General features: G+C 34.2%; 1 protein-coding gene across 3 annotated transcripts; it reads left to right on the top strand.

Moving 5' to 3' along the window:
* The first annotated feature begins 8,824 nt into the window (after positions 1–8,824).
* On the top strand, positions 8,825–17,953 carry LOC112284663 (pre-mRNA-processing protein 40C). Of its 3 annotated transcripts, none has more exons than XM_024524677.3 (14): positions 8,825–9,038; positions 9,949–10,166; positions 10,400–11,131; positions 11,398–11,435; positions 11,812–11,890; positions 12,126–12,581; positions 13,015–13,098; positions 13,370–13,510; positions 14,112–14,218; positions 15,609–15,732; positions 16,069–16,212; positions 16,572–16,718; positions 16,958–17,080; positions 17,349–17,953. In XM_024524677.3, exons 2-14 carry the CDS (start codon positions 9,987–9,989, stop codon positions 17,673–17,675), a joined length of 2,682 nt encoding a protein of 893 aa, XP_024380445.1. In that variant the 5' UTR covers positions 8,825–9,038; positions 9,949–9,986; the 3' UTR covers positions 17,676–17,953. The 3 variants fall into 3 exon arrangements, with proteins under 3 accessions (XP_024380445.1, XP_024380446.1, XP_090108238.1); XM_024524678.3 differs by having other exon boundaries at positions 8,969–9,270; XM_090252112.1 differs by lacking the exon at positions 8,825–9,038 and adding an exon at positions 9,064–9,212.

Below are 17,953 nucleotides of genomic sequence, written 5' to 3'. Positions count from 1 at the left end.
TGTTTCTAACATCCAAGATGACTAAATATTAATAAAATCCTTTTCATTTATATTTTCACCATATAGTCATGTTACAACACGACAACGTGTCCATAGTCATTATCTAATCTAAAGTTAGTTTTTGTTGTCATACTAGGTATTGTGTTGAAGCTACCATGAGCTACTCTTAAAAAGTCAATAGGGAGGTGAAAAGGCATAACAATTAGTAATAAAACCACCTTCTATTATTCTATTTTTAAGAAAGAGAAGGAATCTATTCTCTAGTATCTCATTTATAGCTTACAAGAATAGCTTTGATTTTCTCACCTCTAGAAGGTGCTTCTCAGATAATAGAAGTTGCCCAAATTTCTTCTCAAACTCCCTTAGCAACTCATTAGGTCTCATATATTAATATGATTGTTACTCCAGTCAATCAACAAAACCTCTCCTAGTCATCTTTTCATTGTCTTCATCAAAGTATTCATCCTTCAATCTGTCCTCAAATCTAATCTATGTTTTTACATCTATACCCCCATGTAGTTGTTCTATCCTTTCTCTAATTTCTAAAATAATCGCTAAATCAAAGGTTTCAATTATCTTATCTTCTCGAACTTGATAGATTTCTAATTTACAAGTATAGACCTTCAAAAATTTAGTGATATTCTTCCTATTAAACCTCTCCACTTTGCCAATAACATCCTTCAATGCTTTGATAGTCCTTTACAAAATTGCATTAGCAACTTAGTGATCCATCAACATTTGCATAGCTCTTAAAAATTCATCTATAAGATTTTGACTACCTCCATTATTTGAGCCTCCTTGCTTTGTATCCCCCATCTTGATTTGTTGAAAAATTAGTGCCTTAAGGCTCTTTCAATGGAAGCACCAAAAATGTCGTAATAGAGAGAATTACCTCAAAAAAGCATTCGACCTCTAGCTACCACTAAATGCTCAAATAAGTTGCAAGATTATAAAATACAAATATGATTTATAGCTTGTCTTCAAGAATATAATTACATCAAATATACAAGTCTAGGATGCACAAGAGTACCCAAGATATGACTAGATATCCTAAAATTACTTCTACTTGTAAAAAAATCCCTTCTGTATATGTATTAATCAATAACTTCTAATCTAACCATCTAATTAGATTCAAAATTCTCTACAAGTTAACTTATATCTTTGACTACCTCCAAACAAAAAATCAACCATAAATACATTACAGATCTTTGGATATTTCTTAATCTCTAGCAAGTGCTAAACATGTCAATTTTTAGGCACCTATGTACTAATTCCTTCATATCTCAAAAATCCGAAATTCAAATACTATGAATTTTTCATGTGCAAATTTTCAACATAATTATCTACATTTGTAGAAATTTTTAGCCAAAAACTTATCTCAAAACTCAAAATATGGCAAAAATCAAAACCTCCATTAAAAACAATTCACTTACAAATTCCAATTTTAAATACTAACTTCCAACAATTCTTTCTCTTTTGTTCTATATTGGAATGTATCAATGTATTTACATAAAATGTAGCTCTTTAAGTCAAATTTTTAACCTCACTTTTTAATTCCTCAAAGTTTTCTTACAACTCTCTATATGCTTAAAATAATAATAATAGATACTAAAAATACACCTTAACTTCAAACAACCATAACTCTCTTATTATCACTTCTAATTATATATATATTTTTAATCCAAATTCTAGCCCAAAATACAAGCTTTCCAAATCTAGCCTCCACACTTGGAATGAATCATCTTTCCTTAAATGGTCCACTTTGCCTCAAATGGGTTACTCAATAGTGGTTCCAAATTCCAATGTGGTCTAAATTAACATCTCAAAGCCTATTAGGCTTGTCTTCAACCAATAGAAATGAAGTCCTTTGTCACTTATCTTATCCACCTACATAGGATGGCCTATGAATCAAAATACTATATCTTTGATTCTAAAGCCTTTCTAAACTTTTTACTAATAAATTCTATAACTTCTATCTTTAATTATTAAACTTGAAAAATAAATTTAAACAAATTAGATAAGTTTTTTATTTTTTATTTTTTAAAATTATAATCCAAAATTTTATAAAATTTTATCTTATTCTTAAATAATATTCTACTTTTCAGCATAATATTATTATCGTATTACGTAAAGTCTTGCTTGAGAGTGCATCAAGCATCTGATTGTCGAAGGTAGAATGGAAATTGTAACAACAAAATCCTAATTCTAATAGAATATCAAATAAATTCTAAGTAAACCTTATTAATATTAAACAAGCTTTAATCAAATTCAAAATAAACCTTAAAAAAATTTAAAAAGTAACAATAAAAAATCTTAAAAGAATTGGAAGAAAATCCACAATAAACTTTAAAAGAATCCTTAAGAAGCCCTAAAAAATATTTGAATAATCAAAAATATATCTTAAATAAATCTCAACAAAGTGCTAATTTAATCCTAGTTGAAACCTTGATAGACTTTAATCAAATCCTAGACAAATCCTAAATCCCAAACCAAATCTTAGACAAATCTTAAATTCTAAACCAAATCCTAAATCAAATCCTAGATAAATTGTAAATCCTAAATCAAACTCTAAATCAAATCTTAGATCCTAAATCAAATCCTAAATCAAATCCTAAACAAATCCTAAATCCTAAATCTGACCCTAAACCAAAACCTAAATCAAACCCTACACAAATCCTAAATATTCTTAATAACTTCCAACACCAATATCTCCTTATTAAACTATTCAATTGTCTTAAAATTTCACATGTATATAGAAATCAAGTCTATTAACTTTAGACCCAAATTTTACTCAAATCTAACTAAAAGATTGCTAAAGATCTTAGAAATCCTAACTACCTTTCAAAGTCCAATTTTTGAGACCTCAACCTACTTGAAATTCAATAGCCTTTAATTTAACCATTTAATCAAGCTCAAACTTATAGCATATATTTCAAATAAATATTTCCATAAGTCATCAAATTTTTAATTGTAGATTTACTACCAAACTCACAAAATTCTCTAAAATGTAATATCCTTTACATTTCATAAATTCCAAAGTCACCCAAAACAACTGTAACTTTACAAAGCTCTTGCAAAGTCATTACATACTCAATTCCCTCAAAATAAATGCTCAAAAAAATTCTATCAAGTCTGATCTTAAATCTCACTCTTCAATTTGCCAAAAAACCACCAAATTGCTATAGATGCTTGATTTTGTGCCTTGGAATTTGATTTCAACCCAAATTCATAATTAGTTCTCTTTAAGTACCATATTTTTTTGCTTTTGAGTTAATTTTTGTTCCAATCAACTCCTTACTTCTTCCTACATATGTTCATATTCTTTATTTTTCTAATCTATCTTATTTTGTCTTATTTATGGCCTTAAAAAATTAATATAAGTCTATTTTGTAAAAAAGTAGCATTTAAACCTTTAGTTCTATTTTTTAGACTATTATCTATTTTCTAAGATAATTTGCTATAATATTTGAAGTAAGATCTTTTATAATATAATAGATTTTTTACTCCTTTCATCTATTAGTTATAATACATCATAACACCATGTATATAGATTAGAAGAACCTCAAGTACTTCATATCAATATGCATGTTGAATTGCTATTAGACTTCTTACTAGATGTCATTATTAAGATTTAATTTCAAGATTACATACTAAAGTAAAAAAAAATACGATTTATCAAATGTACTTTTTAGGCATTCTTATCTTGCACAAAAAGAAATAGATGTAGCTTATAATTAACAAAGAATAATTATTATAGAGCTTGAACAATTTCATCTTTAAACAATAAAATCAATATGGACTATTGATTCAATAATAAAAATTTTGAATTTATTCCATAATTTATGGAGTAAATTCAATTAAGTATGCCCTTTAATCTTCTTGTTTATGATATTAAGAATACTTCTTCTAAGTCGCATGATATTTTTAAGTTGAAGTTTAAGAACAATCTACTATATTTCAAAGGTTGTTAATATGTTCCTAAAGAAGAGGTATGTTTATGTATTCTTCAAGCTCATCATGACTTTTCAATGGCATGACATTTTAGATACAACAAGACTTTGGAGTTAATATCAAGAAAATTTTGGTGGCCACAAATGTAGAAGGCTATAAAAGACTTTGTATAGTTATACAATATTTGTTTAAGATCAAAAACTACTTATCATTGACCTTATAGACTTTTCCAACCATTATCTATACAAGAATAATCATGATTTTTTGTTTTTATGGATTTCATTATAGATCTTTTAAATTCAAATTCATATAATTCTATATTTCTGATAGTACATTGTTTCACCAAAATAATATATTTTGTATTATATATAAAATCTATTTTAAGTGAAAAAATAGCTAAGCTTTTTCTTAATAATATCTATTACTATCATAGATTATCAAAAGATATCATATCAAATAGAAGGATGTAATTTACATTAAGATTTTAAAGATGGATATAAAATTATCTTTGGCCTTTTATCTTCAAACTCATGGATAAATAAAATAGATAAATTAAATTCTAAAGTAATATTTGAAGTATATCATCTACTATCATCAAGATAATTGGACAACTCTTTTGTCATTACTAAAAATTGTATATAATAATTTGATACATTCTTCCACTTAATAAAAAAAAAAATCAATTATAGTTAACATCCATAACTTGATACTTTTGACTTTTCAAAAGTTAATATTCTTGCGGTCAAAGATTTGACAAATTGTTTTATAAATCTATATGCAACCATAAAGGAGTCATTAAAAGAAACTTAAAAATGACAAAAGAACAACATGGATACCTATTGCAAGGAACAATTACAATTCAATATGGATGATTAGATTTGGTTACTTTGTCCCAACATCAAGACTATTCATCTTTGTAATAAGTTAGATTATAGTAGGCTTGGACCTTTTCTTAATTTTGAACAAATCAATTTAGTCACTTATTGAGTATATTTATCAAAGTCAATGAAAATCCATCTAATATTCTATGTATCTCTTTGTAAGCCATATAAGACAATTGATATATCTCAAAGATGACAAGTGCCACCTCTTCCTACAAAATTCGACATTAATAAAGAATTTGAAGTCAAAGAAGTCATAGACTTAAGGCGATGCTAAAATAGGTTAAAATAACTTATTCATTTGAATAGATATGATATTATTGAACGTAGTTAGAAGCTAGCAAAAAACCTTACAAATGCAATAAAGAAAGTTGATACTTTTTATTAATTACATCCATCAAAATCAAGATGAAGGAAAGCAAATCTTTGCTATAAAAGAATTGTAGTTTAAAAAAGATTGTACTCAATTTTTTATTTTTGTTCGTAATTTTTGTATATTTATAATACTTAACAGATGAAGAATCAACAATTAGTTGATTCAATTTAAGAGCCATCATTTGGTGACTTATTAAACAAGATATTGTGATTGTCACAACCTTCAAGAAAACTTAATTGAAATAAAGGCCTTTAAAAACAACATGTTTTTCTTTGAAAACATGGCAAGATACGTATTTGATATCACAACCTTAAAAGAAACTCTTAATACTTGGTAATTTTATTGAAGGTAGGAATGACTCTTAGTGCATGATAATTTTATGGGAGGTAGAAACGACTCTTGATGATATTACAAATATTTTATTTAAAAGAAGTTACTAAGGCTCTAATAATGATGAAACAACAAGGTGGTCTTTTTATTTTAGAATGAGATATTTTTGGTAGCTAAAAAGACTTATCAACTAACTTCAAAGGAAACAAAAATTAGAGTATGTAGCAAATATAATGTGTTGCATCTTGGACTTCTTCAATATGTGATCACTATTCTTCATGGAACTTATTCTTAGAAAAGAAATATTATTACAAAAACATCTATACTTATTCAAATAATATGAATAAATAAAAGTAGATAAAAATAGATTAATTTGATAATATCTTATGGAGAAGGTTCATAGAAGCTATATGAATATAATTTCATACTTATACATCTTTGTAGGTGATTGACAAGTTAGAAACTTAGTAACTAAATTAGCTACATGTCATTTGTATAAGTAGCTTTTAATACAAGCTATCAATGTAGTGCACATATATGAAACTTACCTTGTAAGTTAAGACATGTGTCTTATAAATTGAACACATATTGAAGATCTTGAAAAATATTATCATATAGCTCTTAAATAGATAGTATATAGAGAAATAAAAATAAAACCTTCTTCACTCTTGTTAATTCCTTTTTTTTCTTCCAATTTATTTTTAAGAGTCTAATTTTCTATCTTTTGGCAATAGCCATTCTTATTTTTTATTAAATATATTTATTTTATTATTTTTAGTTTGTCATCTCTCTTTCCTTCATTTTTTACTTATTTATGTATTTTCTTTAAGTTCTTATCTTTGCATTTTTATCTTTAATAATTAATGAAATTTTATAAGAGTAATCTAATGCAATAGCCAAAATTGCTTCTATTTTTTTTATAAATAGATAGGACTACTTATAGTATAGTGATTGGTTACATTCTCATTGAGTTGATGTTAGAGCAAAAACCAATGATGTTAACAAAGAAATCTTATCTTACATGGATTTTTTTATTGTAGAAAGAGAAAATCAATAGAAAAATCCTAATAGAATTTTGAATTCAATAATTAGTGAGATTACCAAAAGATTTGGAAGTAACAATAGAGAGGTTAAAAGTAACTTAATTGAAAATAAAGAAAAGTTTGATAAGACTCATTGATTAAGACCTAAACCTATAGAAGTTAGAGATTGGATTTTAGTTTATGATAGTAGAAATTATAAAAAAATTTAAGAAAGAAAATAAGATTTAAGAGCTATATGACAATATTTTTCAAGAGCTATATGATAATATTTAAGATCTATATGATAATATTTAAGATCTCTAAAATTTAAATCTCTAAAATTTAAATCTCTAAAATTTAAATCTCTAAAATTTAAATCTCTAAAATTTAAATCTCTAAAATCCAATCTCTAACTTCTATAAAAAACTTATATAATATATAATATATAACTTATATATTATATAAGTTATATAATATATAATATATAATATATATATATTATAACTTATATATTATATAATATATAATATATATATATATATATTATAACTTATATATTATATAATATATAATATATATATATATATATATTATAACTTATATATTATATTATAATAATCTATTATTTAATATTATCATATAGCTCTTAAAATTTAGAGATTTAAATTTTAGATTAAAATAAAGATTAATGATAGTATATTTAGAATATATAAAAATAGATATAAGAATCCTATTAATAAAAAATATCATGGTTTATTAAAAAAAAATTATAGAAAGAAAATAAGATTTAGGATAATTAATTATTAAAGAATCTATTTAATATAAAATTTGATGGATATATTTTTAATATATCTATAAATAGATGTAATTTTTTTTGTAGAAATAAAAATTATAATTTATAAAAAATAGAGATTTGAAAAAAACACGAGATCAAAAAATAAGGTATAGAAAGAAGAATTGAAGCTTTGAACATCAAATGGTGGTTAACGGCTTGTGGAGATGGATGGATGATAACATATTTGGATGGCACCTAGGAGGTCTTAGGATCAAAATTCCATGGTAGAATATGAGATAGTAAAGAAGAATATTTTCTAAAAATCTTCTTTATTTATTGAGAATATTTAGAAGGTTGACTCTGCAATGCTTATATTAAGGAATTATATTGGATAATAAAGATACTTATCATCTATAGACAGGAGCAAGGAGTCTCTTTTAATAGTAGCATGATATGTGATGCCTATGCCTTTTATATGTTTTTCTTCCTGATAGATTGCTATATCACTACCCCTAAAAACAAAAAAAAGCCATAAGTTAATAGTGACTAAAGTGTGATGGCATCAATTCTTTGAAATCTTCAATCCAATTATTATTCTTTTAAAATAAATTAACTTCAAATAAAATAAAATTTAGGATTTAGGATTTTAGTTAGGATTTGAAGTTTGGACTAAGATTTAAGTTTTAGGATTTAGGAATAAAGTAGAGTTTAGGATTTTGAAAAAGATAGCACCCTTCTTTAGAAAAGGATATAAGATCTCTTGAAGAAGGTTATTTCCTCTTGTGCTAGTTTTACAAACATTAAATACATGGATTACTAGACAATCTAAAGAACTAGGGTATTTATGAAGAATTTGGATTTTATTGAATAATGTATATATCTTTGAAAGTTTTTATAAGAAAATAGAGCAACTAGTAATAGCCAAAAGCCTTAAGCTTTCTTAATGCAAATTCTCTCTCCACTACAATGATATGTTTTTTTTATCTTTTCATATTTATTGCAAAAATACAAGAAATTATAATAATATTATGAAGGTAAAATAAATAAATAAATAAATAATGAAGTTTTTCAACAATGTTGAATACATTTAAATCTTCATTTAAACTTTGAAAACAATATTTAAAAAGAAACTCATACATCAAAGTAATTAAATTTTGAAACAATTTTTTACATTTTTACTACAACTACCAAATTCTTAAAAATTGAAATGTCACACAAATGAATCAAAATAAAATTAAACATTTATAGTCAAAGATATTACACACACACATATCTATATTTATATTATTTATTTCTCTTTGAACCATGGTCCAATACATTCCAATTTAAGCCACTACATTGACATCTTTGTGGTAACGGAAGGTGGGTTACACTAACACATATTACAAGCAAGAGTACAAATTTCTTTTTCTTGGGGGTGCAAGAATGCCAGGTCTTGCTTTGACTGTTTAAAGGCGCAGAGCCTCAACGTGTGTGTCATGCCCTGATACACAACAACAACAACAACAAGCAGACGTCCATACGGCGGCTGTGCACTTCACACAGATAACCAGTTAGACTGGCTCCGGCTCCTCAGTGCATCGCCGGAGCAGTAACGGAGACACCCAGTAAAGAGCACGTATTTGAACCAGACCGGTGTGCGACCACACGCAGCAGCTGCATCACGTCCTTTGCCGATCATTCCCTCGGCCTCGTCAATCCAGGCGGGTTTTTTGCATTACCCGCCGCTTCCCGTCTCGCACGCTTATTTTTAATTTTAATTTTTTTTCTTGCTCTGTTTCCTGTTCTGTCGACAAAGTTGGTTGTTTCTTCGCTGGAGTCGGAGATGGATGTTGTTGTCTAGGCCATTGCTTTTGGGCGAGCGATTGTTGGAACAGGTTGAGAATCTGAGAGTCTCCGCATAGCATGAGCGAGAGAGCCAGTATGACGGGCTAGGTCAGTGTTTGCTTTTGGAACGACTGTTCAATTAGGGTTTCATTTATGGGTTCTCTCTCTTTTCCACTTGTGTTGTGTGGAATAGTGGCCTTGCATAACAGAGCTGCTTGGAGATGCAATGAATGAATAATGATAGTGCGTGTATGGATAAAGCATTGTTTGATCGAGTGAGGTGGAGGCGTTTGTAGTTGTATTAGAGTCATGTATTCCAGTGCATTCGTCACACTTTGGAATTAGGTTTTTTGGGCTTCATCTTTAACCCTTTCTTGATAACGACTGCGAAGAATCTTTAATAATTGGAGTACCCGTGAAGCTTGGTTCCGACGGTCTCTATTCCTTGTTGATCCTCGTTATGAGTTCTCATTTTTAGCGACTATTCCGAATTTCGGAATTAGGATATTTTAATAATTTGAGAGTGTAGGTAGGGCGAGTGAGTAAGCCTATAAAAGCGAGAAACCATGTGACCAAAGAATTCCTCATGCTGGAGTACAAATTTTGGTGTAATTACACTGTATTTTTTAGTTTGTTTTGTGAGTAGTGTCGCTGGTCGCTCGTGTAATGTAGTATTCGGCTGTCGTCGGGTTCTGTTCTGTGTGTATGTGTTGCCGTGACAAATACTACAGTTATCGATGGTCCTGTCGGTTTCGATTGACTCAATAAAGGGTTTGAAATTTGCAGGGGATGATATGACTTCCTCGGTGTGACAGCCACTTGCAATGCAGACCGCATCTGCACCTATGGCTGCCACACAAGGACACTGGGGAGTTTCTAATGCAGCTGGAAGTCAGCAGCAAGAGTCACCCCAAGGCTCTCCTTTCGGGCCTCCCACTCATTTCGCTGCACAACAAAATGCTACTAATATAAACCCTAGTGCTATTAACTCTGCCGTTCGACCTGTAAGTTGCTCATGTCTTCCATAATATTTTTGTTTTCCGGTTGTTCGATGGATTTGTTGAAGATTTTAAAGTTGGCGAAAATGTCTATGGGTCTTCTATTTTAGAAGCTGCTTTGATAGTATTTGCGGATCTCTTAGGATGTGAATTTGGTTTTAACACCCAGTGCTTCCTTGTGTTATGGGTCAACTATCGGTCTATTTGTATTTATCTTTCACGTTGTGTTTATCGTTCAGATGTTACCCCTCGTCACGGCACCAGGTGCTCAATATAGTGTCCCTCCCCCTCAGTCGCAACCAAGTCACGGGATGCCGTCAAGTACTCACCTGGCTAGGCCTATCTCAAACGAAGGTGCAAGGCCGGGGATGACGCCACCAGCTCCAGTGTCTTCTGGTTTATCCCAGGCTGTATCAAATAATTTAGGATCTCCTCAACCACCCTCTTATCAACGACACCCATCTAATGTTGGGATGGGGTCTTTGCAACAACCAGGACCTCCATGGATGCAGCCAGCACAACATTTTCAGCGTCCTCCTTACATGCATTATTCAGGAAATTATGCAGGGCCTTTCCAGGGACAGATGCGTCCTATGGGACCACCTTCCAGTGGGATGCTAGTAGGACCTGCGTCAGGTTTTACACCAGGTTTTGTAATGCCTGGTCAAGGTACCCAGCGTCCTGTGATGTGGTCACAATTGACTCCTGGGGCACCAGTTGCAAGGTCTCCTGTAATGACGATCACTGATGAGATGAACAGGGCCCCAAGTGGGATTACTGGAGCTTCCGCAGCTCTTCCAGATAAACAGTCAATGTTGTCGGGTTCCACTACCAGTAAAGGTCCAAGCCATGTGTCTGCTGATCCTGCAGATGTGTGGACCGCTCACAAGACGGATAACGGAGCTGTTTATTATTATAATTCTGTCACTGCTCAGTCTACTTACACACGACCTGAGGGGTTTAAAGGGGAGGTAACATGGCAGACCTTTATGTAGTTCTTCTTCTTCTTCTTATTGTTGTTGTTGTTGTTGTTATGACTATTATTATTATTATTATTATTTATGTATGTGTCTTTTAATTTCTAATTTTTAAAGTCTACCTATATTGAGTCACATTCAGTCACCCGTTCAGGATGTTTTCACATCTGGTGGTAGTGCGTCGGCTTATCATTGTCTACTTCCTTTCTTTCCTATTGTTTATAGCGTTGGAGTTGATATGTGTTGTTTGAAATATGCAGCCAGCTAAGGTGACAACTCAGCCCACGCCTGTCTCTTGGTGAGTGAGGATTTCCAGGCTGTTATCTGCATTTTGCACCGGAGAGTTATGCTGATGCCTACATTTCTCTGAATATCTGGTACTGAGTGCCCTTGCTGGTTGGTTCGCCTTAGATATGTCTCTGCAGTAATATTGTTTTGTTGCACCCTCTCACAGAATTTTTGTTATTCCAGGCTACTGTTCAAGTTATTTGTAGGGCCATAAAATTAGGAGAATGTCCCAATAGCACCCTGCTACATTTTTAGGTGCAGATGTAATGGAATTCAAGATTTTTTTCTAGTAGCTTCTTGAATGGTTTGATGTACAGAATGCATTGTAATCATAGTCTAAAAATGTTGGGATCATGGGGCTGATGCGCTGCTTTGATGTGACACAGGGAGCGTCTGGATTCCACGGATTGGGCGCTTGTGACAACTGACGATGGCAAAAAGTATTACTACAACACGAAGTCACAGGTAAGTAAGGCATAAGCACATTGTCTACGACGCAGTTTTGTACTTCGTTGAGATTAACTTTGGCAAAGATGCTTTGTTTCACCAGTTTCATGCTAGTCGAAAGATGGCCTGTTGGTAAAACGGGGAGTTTGCATTGTTCATGATAACGAAATGATTGAATCCTTCGTATGAAGCAACTTAGGTCCAGAATAAGTTCTGATTTTTGTTGCCGGGTGCAATTGAATGCAATTCTCAGGCAAGCTGTTGGGAAGTACCTCTCGAGGTTGCAGAACTTCGTAAGAAAAAAGAAGAGGTTTCCAGAAAACCTCGTATTGAGAGTGTTCCTACTGGGATTTCTACGGCTGATAAGAGTCCTGTATCATTTACACTCAATGTGCCAGCAGCAATAACTGGCGGTCGAGAAGCAATGGGGCACAAAGCTGCTGCCAACTCTGCCTTAGACCTCATTAAGAAAAAACTGCAAGATTCGGGTGCTCAAATGACGGTTTCACCAACGACTGCGATCGCTCCAGGAGCAGGGAATGCTGTGAACGGCGTAGCTCCAGTTGATGCTAGTGTTGGAAAGGGGATGGTGGTTGATGTTGTGAAAGACAAGGCCTCGAAAGGCGATAATGCTTCCTCAGATGAATCATCTGAAAGTGAGGAAGAGGACCTAGAGCCAACCAAAGAGCAGAAGGTTCATGAGTTTAAGGTAGGCTTTTGTTTCGTTTCTCGAGAAAATGGAACCTCCACTTATCGTAAATGGTCTGCAGTCGAATTATTAGCATCAAACTTTAGCCTCCCGGGTTGCGCAGTCCTTTCTTACCATATGCTTCAATCTGATTTGGTAGCTTCTGGACACTGCAGGTGTATTAAGCTGTGTCCTGGGTCTGTAGATAATTTACTGAGGGGCCTATTGTGTTCCTAGTTGGTTACTTGAGATGACTTCGCAAGGGTGGTATCTTCTTTTTCAGTATCTCTTTTGAGTCCTTGGTAAGCTTAGACATTAACAATCTTGACTAAACCGGAACTGTGTTTTTATGGGACAGGTCTGCTTAGTGATTAGGTTCTTGCCTGGATTGGTATAGGATGCAGATTTTTTGAAATAGATGTATCTATTGCTGATACCTAGAATTTTATTGCAGGAAATGCTGAAGGAGAAGGACGTGGCCCCGTTTTCGAAATGGGAGAAGGAACTACCTAGAATCATTTTTGACCCACGATTCAAGGTCTCTGCAATGATTTAGTGTAACATCATTATAGTAATCTGCAGTTTATTGGCGTGTGAATGCTGATGTCTTGACGGTAATATGAAGATACTTTTCATTCCATCTAGGGTGAATATGAGTTATCTAGAATTGACTATTCGTACAATTTCGAAATAGTTTACCAACGTGAAGTCAGATGTAGACTCATGTGTTCAGAGCCGAAGTTGCGAATGTCTTTGATGCCATTTATAAACAATGGCTATGTAATTGAACCACATGGTTTCTTGTGTAGGCCATTCCTAGTCATACCGAGCGACGGTCCATTTTCGATCATTACGTTCGGACAAGGGCTGACGTTGAGCGAAAGGAGAAGCGGGCTGCACAGAAGGCTGCTATAAAAGGGTTCAAGGACCTTCTGGGGGAAGCAGCGAAGGTTTTCCTTCTAACTATATCTTCTTTCTCTATGTCTACATGTGAGTAATTGATATAGAAGTCGACGAATGCTTTGCTTCAGCTGTAATGTGTATGGTGGTGTCTCATTCCTCATACGTTTGATAAACTTCCACTTGTTTGTGGAGGAACGGTCTGCGATGGATGGGTGGTATCCCTTGTTTCTTCAGCTGAATTGTGGCAGCCATGACTTGGCCCTTATACACTTTTGGTCTTTTCAGCAATTTGCAGAGATGTGGCTTCTCAGGTTTAAGCTCAGTTGTCTGCTTACTGCAGCCTTCTGGTAGGTTGCAACCCCAAAAGATCCATGTTTCATACAACCCTAGTCTTAATGGGCTGAGTTGCAGTTCTTGAGCGTTGAAAGCTTTTTTATTGTCAGTCTTATGCGTTCGTTGGATCATCGTTGAATCCTATACAACGGGTTATGCTTCAAGGTGCGGTTTGGTAACATACGCTGTATTCTAAAGACATCAACGAGCGCCTTCATCTTGGGCTTGATGTGTCATGTCACGTAACCTACTGTCTTAGCTGGTAGTCACCTTTATTGTTCACGATTTGCTAATGAAGTTCAATTTATTATGCAGGATGTCACGCATACAACTACCTATGACAGTTTTGCGAAGAAATGGGGTCAAGACACTCGCTTTGAAGCTTTGGAGCGGAAGGATCGTGAATCTTTGTTGATTGAAAGGTTTGTTGTTTTTGTATTGGTGATCATTGTGGTGTCGGTTCCAACCGGGGTTTTTTCTCTATTTGTTTGCATGCGGTTTTCAGTCAGTTTCTGTGATTGACCTGCGATTACCCGAAATCGTTTTTCCGTCATTGCATTTGCATATTTTAATTTTCTGAGCCTTCACGTGACATCTTACATGATTTTTTAACCAATATTTGCACATCCAAATCCTGTATGTCAGATATTGACCTGATTGAAGTGGCCCTCACGTGTGGTAGTGAGAATATTTCATAACGTCTTCAGGATATTCTTAATAGTATTCTAGATTACACATCGTGTCGATGTGGGTTTTGACCTTGATTCATAGGTTTATAAACAAGTAATTCTGCATGAGCTGATATTCGATCATCACTGATTCCTTTTATTATAGAGCTTTACGCATGAATATATCCTCCTAGAAATCACGTTTAGCAGGTGGGACAGGAATTATGTGCGTGGTTGGCTGACGTAATATGTGGCTCAATGTGACGTTTTTATGTGGATGTTAAAGAAGCTATCCCTCAAGGTGAACCCTGACCCACTTTGCGATGTATGCGATGTCGCCGAGATTTGTTAGCAACAGGTATACATTCTCCTTTTATTGCGATTTTCGTCCACCATTCGAGCCACTTCAATCTGCTGTCACCCTTCCATTTTTAACACTCAAGTTATTCTGATACGGCTGTCAGCAGTTAGCTGCATTTGATGGACTACGTTCTCAATTTGTATTGGTTAACCAAGCTTATTCCTTCCTCCGATGCTAATATTTCAACGTGACTTTCGCATAACGTCCATTTCTCATTCAAGTTTCGAACCAACCTTATTCGTAACTTTATAGGAGTATAGGTGAACTGATTTCTTGCATACGTTTTGTATGCCACAAAGATAGCTTCGATTAAAACTATCTTTTCTGGGCGAGCTGGGTTTACTGAAAATTAAAACTATGTTTCTGATTCAAGCTCGGATTGAAGTTAACCAGGATGTAAATTTCTGGAAGAACATAGGATTAATTATTAAACTGAACGTTGTGAGGAGTTCCCAAAATTTGTTTATCAATTGGGGTATGTTGTTACGGTTTCTAGTAATAATTTGTTGACTTTTCTTTCCCTTTCTTTTCGGTTTCAATATGTGGGCTCTGATACGAGTTTGTTTTGTTTTTCTTTTCTTCATTTTCACGTCGTCGAAACTTTTCTCCAAGTAATCAAATCTATAGTTTCTAAGTTACGGCCTCCACGTCTTTGTTACGCTTATATCCGTGAGTACTTGAGTAATTCATTCAGTTTAGGAGGTTGGTGGTGTCCTTGTGCATAGCATCCTTTGATGTATCTGGTTCATAGACAGCCATTGAGTTATTCATGTTGTTTTTCAGAGTTGCTCCGCTTAGAAAAGCAGAAGAGGAGAGGGTCAAAGCTGAACGTGCATCTGCCGTAGCTGGCTTTCGATCTCTTTTATCCGAGAAGGGTGAAATCAGTTCTACCAGTCGCTGGTCCAAGGTAAAGGATGTTTCAAGGGAATGAGTTTTGCTTCCGTCTAAAATCCTGAGCTGTGAAAGTTTGTATCGTCTATTAACATAGTGCTGTTTGAGTCCAGCAGTTTGTTAACTGCTCTGATTCGGTAGCTTGCAATTGTGATTCTGCAACTTCGAAGATGCAGTTTTTGCGTCCAAGGTTTCCTGCGCAGTGCTAGGACTGGTGCTATCATCTGTTAGTGTCAAGAAGCAGCAATTTTTACTGTTGAGGTAGAATTGCGACGAGTTTGTTTCGGCTTAAATTCATAACAATCTATCCTTAGAAGACTTATTTTCTTGAGTTTTGAGTAATGTGATCCAGGTAAAAGAAAACTTGCGATCTGATCCTCGGTACAAGCTTGTAGAGCGGGACGAAAGAGAAGATCTGTTTAACGCTATGGTTGCAGAACTGAGAGCAGTAGAGATGGAAGCGGAGAGAGCAGCTGAAGCGAAGAAGGAAGAAGAGGTCAGCTCGCTTTGTGCTTTTCAAGAAAGAATTTTGTAGAAAATGACCTTTGGCATGATTCGGTCTTCTATGCATCATGCATTATGCTGCTGGTGGGATACTTACCTCTACAGCATCACATGTTGGGCAAGCAGTAACCCCATCGTTTAAGGCTATTTTTTGACGTTTTCAACCAGGTCTTATACATTCATGACAATATTAATGATGCTAATTTGGTTTGTAACTTGGAAATGATCGCAGTCCTCTGTACATATATGCCCAGAAGCAAAGGTCACTTTTGTTAGATTAAGTCTTCTGTTGAATTGTTATTTTAATATCCATAGTGGTGATTCATTTTTTGCCTGATGGATTTTTAACAGGATAAACTGAGAGATAGAGAACGAGAAGCACGCAAGCGCAAGGAGCGGGAGGAACAAGAGCTTGAAAGAGTGCGTGTAAAAGCTCGCCGAAAAGATGCTGCTACAGCTTATCAAGCCCTCCTGACCGAGAAGATCAAGGATCCCGAGGTAGACTGTCGCTGGTTACTTTTACCATCTCTGGCGCTTGTATCTAGTTATCACGTGAAGATTATATGCGACTCTTTTTCCTGAATGTTTAACTTCTGTAGTAATGACGGTCCTGCTCTATTTTTGGGACTTCTACGTGTTTTGTTTGGATAAATCACGTAGTTGTGCACAGATAGTTTTTATGTATGCCAAGTTCTCCTGTTGATTGATTTTTTGGTTTGGATGCCCGGGTGAAGCAGATGTCTTGGACTGAAGCTCGGTCAAAGCTGGAGAAGGATGCTTTGGGTCGTGCTTCTAATCCAGACATTGACACTACGGAGAGAGAACGAATCTTCCGGGTGCACATTGATGGATTGTATAATGTATGCTTCTAAGCCGAAACCCTGCACGGATTTTAACACTTTTAATATTGTCTAGTGTGCAAACTTGTAGGTATGAAGCACTACCAAGGTCAACATCTCAGGATTTGAGGATCATTCCCAAAGAACATGCTTAGCCCTCTGATTTGTTATAAACTAGTGCATCTCTTGAAAAGAGTGTTAATCACTCATGTTACTTATCTGTTCGCGTATTTGAACAGTCTTTACTGCAACCTTCTCAAGTTTTCTTGTGGGGAATTGTTGGTGGCAGCGCTGTGTACGGGACTTCCGGTCGCTTCTATCAGATCTGATCACTCCCGAGGCTGCCGCTAAGCACAATGAGGAGGGAAGAACCCCACTGAACTCTTGGCACGAAGCTAAGAAGGTCTTGAAATCGGACCCTCGTTACAATAAAATGCCGCGACGAGGTCGAGATTCCTTGTGGCGAAAGCACGTTGAAGATGTGCAGCGGCGAACTAAGGCAACAAATTCAATCAACAAGGATGACACCCACTTCTCTCCCCCCCGCGGAAGGGCAGTGACACCTCCCAGGTCTCATCACAGGTCTCGATCACCAGGGAGACGTGCTCGGCGTTGACAGTGCGGTATTTTTCAGATTCCTTCAGAGAAGAATGAGTGAAGAGACTATTCAGCTTGTGCACTTTTCTGGGAGCTCTTTCTCCATATTCTCCTGTCGTAGCAAACTGTTTTGGTCAGATATGTAGCTTTTGGTGCGTACTCTAGCTCAGCTGTTTTGAGGAAACCCTTGTTTCGAAACAGGGTATATAATTCTTGAGCACCCCTCCAACCGACATCCTTCAATTGCATGATCAAGAATGTTCCGTAAGAGAGACAATAAATAAGTTGTTAATTTCA

This window comes from Physcomitrium patens, chromosome 7 (assembly GCF_059467195.1).
Source record: "Physcomitrium patens ecotype Gransden chromosome 7, ASM5946719v1, whole genome shotgun sequence".
NCBI lineage: Eukaryota > Viridiplantae > Streptophyta > Bryopsida > Funariales > Funariaceae > Physcomitrium > Physcomitrium patens.
The sequence above is the reverse complement of the archived record's forward strand: the minus strand, read 5'-3'. Positions and strand labels throughout refer to the sequence as shown.